Source organism: Besnoitia besnoiti (genome assembly GCF_002563875.1).
Source record: "Besnoitia besnoiti strain Bb-Ger1 chromosome Unknown contig00230, whole genome shotgun sequence".
Lineage (NCBI taxonomy): Eukaryota > Apicomplexa > Conoidasida > Eucoccidiorida > Sarcocystidae > Besnoitia > Besnoitia besnoiti.
The window spans coordinates 4653-8110 of NW_021704085.1; the positions used below are offsets into that span (position 1 = coordinate 4653).

The window sequence follows — 3458 nt, forward strand, 5'->3', positions numbered from 1 at the left end:
CAAGTACGATGCTACTGATTAGACTAGCATCTGAGTAGTAGTTTTCTCTCGCTGTTAAGATGAGTGAGAACAAGAATCCATATATTACGCCTAGAACATAACCGATGTGGAATAATCTTAATGTAGTAGGATATTGAAATCCAACACTTTTAGCTGTCTTAAGCAGTCCCAGTGGGGTGGTGGTGTACTGCAATCATAAAGAACTTGGTTGTCTGTATCTCATAACCGGAGTCATCTTCAGTATTCTAGGAACTATAATGTCTTTGTTTATTCGATTGAGTGAACACATAAGATCATCGAATTTAACGGTATGCTCCTGAAAGTAACGGTACAAGCTGTAAACAAAGGACTCCTTAAACTTAAACTGAGGAGTCAAGTAGGTACAAACCGTACAAGGATTAATTATGTCCATCTGTGCATCTAAGTTGAGACTATCGGTTATATATTTTAGACGCTAACTTCCCGGCTAAACTTTTGACTTATTAAACCAGCCTGGGATCATAAAAGTACTATGTATGGTAAGATTGAGCGTGGACTAATCGAATGAAACAATGTGCTCCAACGCTAGTCTAAGTCTCTAACATACCTTTTACTACAACTGTACGGAAACGTAACAAACCTCCAGGCAAAGAACTTGGTATTCTGTTCTAATTCCCGTGGTAAACACAGTCAACGAATGGCGGAAGGAGCATTCATATGTTATGCAGTGTCTTAGGAGAGATACTCTAGATTTAGCATTCATCTACAGCTACGGTAACTGTTGTGTTTAAATAGCGGTTAACCTTCCTTTTCCTTACGTACTCAGGCATGCAATACCAATCAGATAACAACTGAAGCTAGACTCCATGTTTACACTTACTAAAATGGGATTCCTAGGTTGATATAAACTAACCTTTTTCTGGGGAGTATATACTACGAGTTGGACTACTGGTTTAGATCTTGAAGGTCTTTGTTTACCGGATCCAAGTTCTCTTGTGCTTTTCATGACCATCATGTTAAGTGCATTAAGTATAGTGGTATCCAGCGTATATTTGAAAAACCAACATTTGTATACAAGCTGTACGAATATCATGACATTCACTTTGGTAGTCGCCTTCTTAATGTTAGTCTGTACGGAATACTTAGGACTATCTCTTTATATTAATGATAATGCATTTGGTAATGGACTTTTCATCTTAACTGGTATACATTTTAGCCATGTTATTGTTGGAGCTATCCTTGTATTCTTCACTCAAAGTATCTATAGTTCTTTAGTTACTTACATGCCTACAAGCTCTATAATGCTAAGCAAATCTAAAGGTATGTTATGCAAGATCTTTACAGAACCATTCACTATTTTATATCTACACTTTGTAGAAACCATGTGGATATTAATCCACATTACATTCTATCTCTAAATCATATAACGGTCGTAAGGTACGCCGGGATAACAGGTCAGATAATATTGGGAGTTCTAATCCTCGGATTGTATCAGCACCTCCATGTCGGCTCATTACTCCCTTGTTATTGAACAAGATTCAGTTAGGAACGCTAGTTCACCGTCAGATGTAATACGTGAGCTGGGTTAAGAACGTCTGGAGACAGTTTGTTCCCTATCTACCATATTATCTAATTGGTTTAATTTTCTTACAAACGGCTTTTTGATTGAATTATCGCACCCAGATAACTCCATACCAGTGAACCGGTTTGTAACTCCGCTTCATATCGTACCTGAATGGTACTTTTTAGCATATTATGCGGTGTTAAAAGTAATCCCATCCAAAACCGGTGGTTTGTTAGTATTTATGTTATCAACATGTCAATGAAAATATCAACAACGATGAAACTTATTTGGTTAACATAACAACATAGAAGGTAAAGCTGGATTACGTTCAAACTTTACACTGGATACGTTTCAATGTTAACTTACTAAATACCATGGGAGCGAAGAGAATCTAATATGTAACTCCGTTCATGGAAATCAAAAGAGCTTTCACGCTATCTCTAGTGCCTGTCGAGTCGCTCAAGGAAGATTTGATCCTGTATATGATTTAAGGGATGTAAAGGTGCTCAGGGTCTAACCGTCGGGCCATCTGGATCCTCATATTCAAAGATAATTCTATTTAAGAAAGTTTTAGATAAACGACATGTGAAGAGTCGGACCAACTTTCACGCACGACGATAATTACCCGACAAGGATTTACCTACCTTTGGACCGTCATAATACAGCCGCCGTTTACATTTTACTGCACCGGGCAGGGATTATATACTATACCTCTACAGTGGTATTAGCAGTATCTAGTGTTGATGTACAACAGACGCTCTCCTTGTTCCACTACCTAACCATAATCTATTGTTCCAGATATTAAGGAATGTACGCTTCATATAACTACACAACGTTATGCCAAGAAGGATACCAGATTACCCTGATTATCTTTGTTATATTAATACATGGTGTTCAATTGGTTCTATATCCACAATAGTTATCATCTTAACTATGCTCTGCTAATGCACTTAACATGATGGTCATGAAAAGCACAAGAGAACTTGGATCCGGTAAACAAAGACCTTCAAGATCTAAACCAGTAGTCCAACTCGTAGTATATACTCCCCAGAAAAAGCTGATAAATAATCCTGTCTCAGAGATGATAACTCCAAGTACGATGCTACTGATTAGACTAGCATCTGAGTAGTAGTTTTCTCTCGCTGTTAAGATGAGTGAGAACAAGAATCCATATATTACGCTAGAACATAACCGATGTGGAATAATCTTAATGTAGTAGGATATGAAATCCAACACTTTTAGCTGTCTTAAGCAGTCCAGTGGGGTGGTGGTGTACTGCAATCATAAAGAACTTGGTTGTCTGTATCTCATAACCGGAGTCATCTTCAGTATTCTAGGAACTATAATGTCTTTGTTTATTCGATTTGAGTTATACAGTTCTGGATCGCGGATCATTTGTACAGAGACGATAGCTACTTATAATGTGATAATAACGATACATGGCCTAGCTATGATCTTTATGTTCTTAATGCCTGCTTTGTACGGAGGATATGGTAACTTCTTTGTACCAATATATTGGTGGTTCGGAAGTCGTTTTCCCAAGAACTAACGCGATCTCCTATTTTCTAGTACCATTAGGTTCTGTGTTGTTAACTCAAAGTATTTGTTCCGAGTTTGGTAGTGGTCTTGGTTGGACAATGTATCCTCCACTAAGTACTAGCTTGATGTGTTAAATCCAGAGGCAACTGATTGGATTATCGGAGGTCTTGCAGTACTAGGAATTAGTAGTATTTTAAGTTCTATTAACTTCCTTGGTACTTGCGTCTTCATGGGTTCTAATGCTGGTGCTAAGAACTATATTCTATATATCTGGGCTATCATATTTACTGCCCTTATGTTAGTCTTCACTCTACCTATTCTTACTGGTGGATTAGTTATGATCCTTCTTGATCTACACGTAAACACTGATTTTTAT

At 37.6% G+C, this 3458-nt stretch overlaps 1 protein-coding gene across 1 annotated transcript; it reads left to right on the forward strand.

The window, feature by feature from the left end:
* Positions 1 to 983: 983 nt before the first annotated feature.
* Positions 984 to 1397, forward strand: BESB_042640 (cytochrome c oxidase subunit iii subfamily protein; the record flags this gene model as incomplete). The annotated part of the gene is made up of 1 exon (XM_029362745.1): positions 984 to 1397. One exon carries the CDS (start codon positions 984 to 986, stop codon positions 1395 to 1397), a length of 414 nt encoding a protein of 137 aa, XP_029214618.1.
* Positions 1398 to 3458: the final 2061 nt, after the last annotated feature.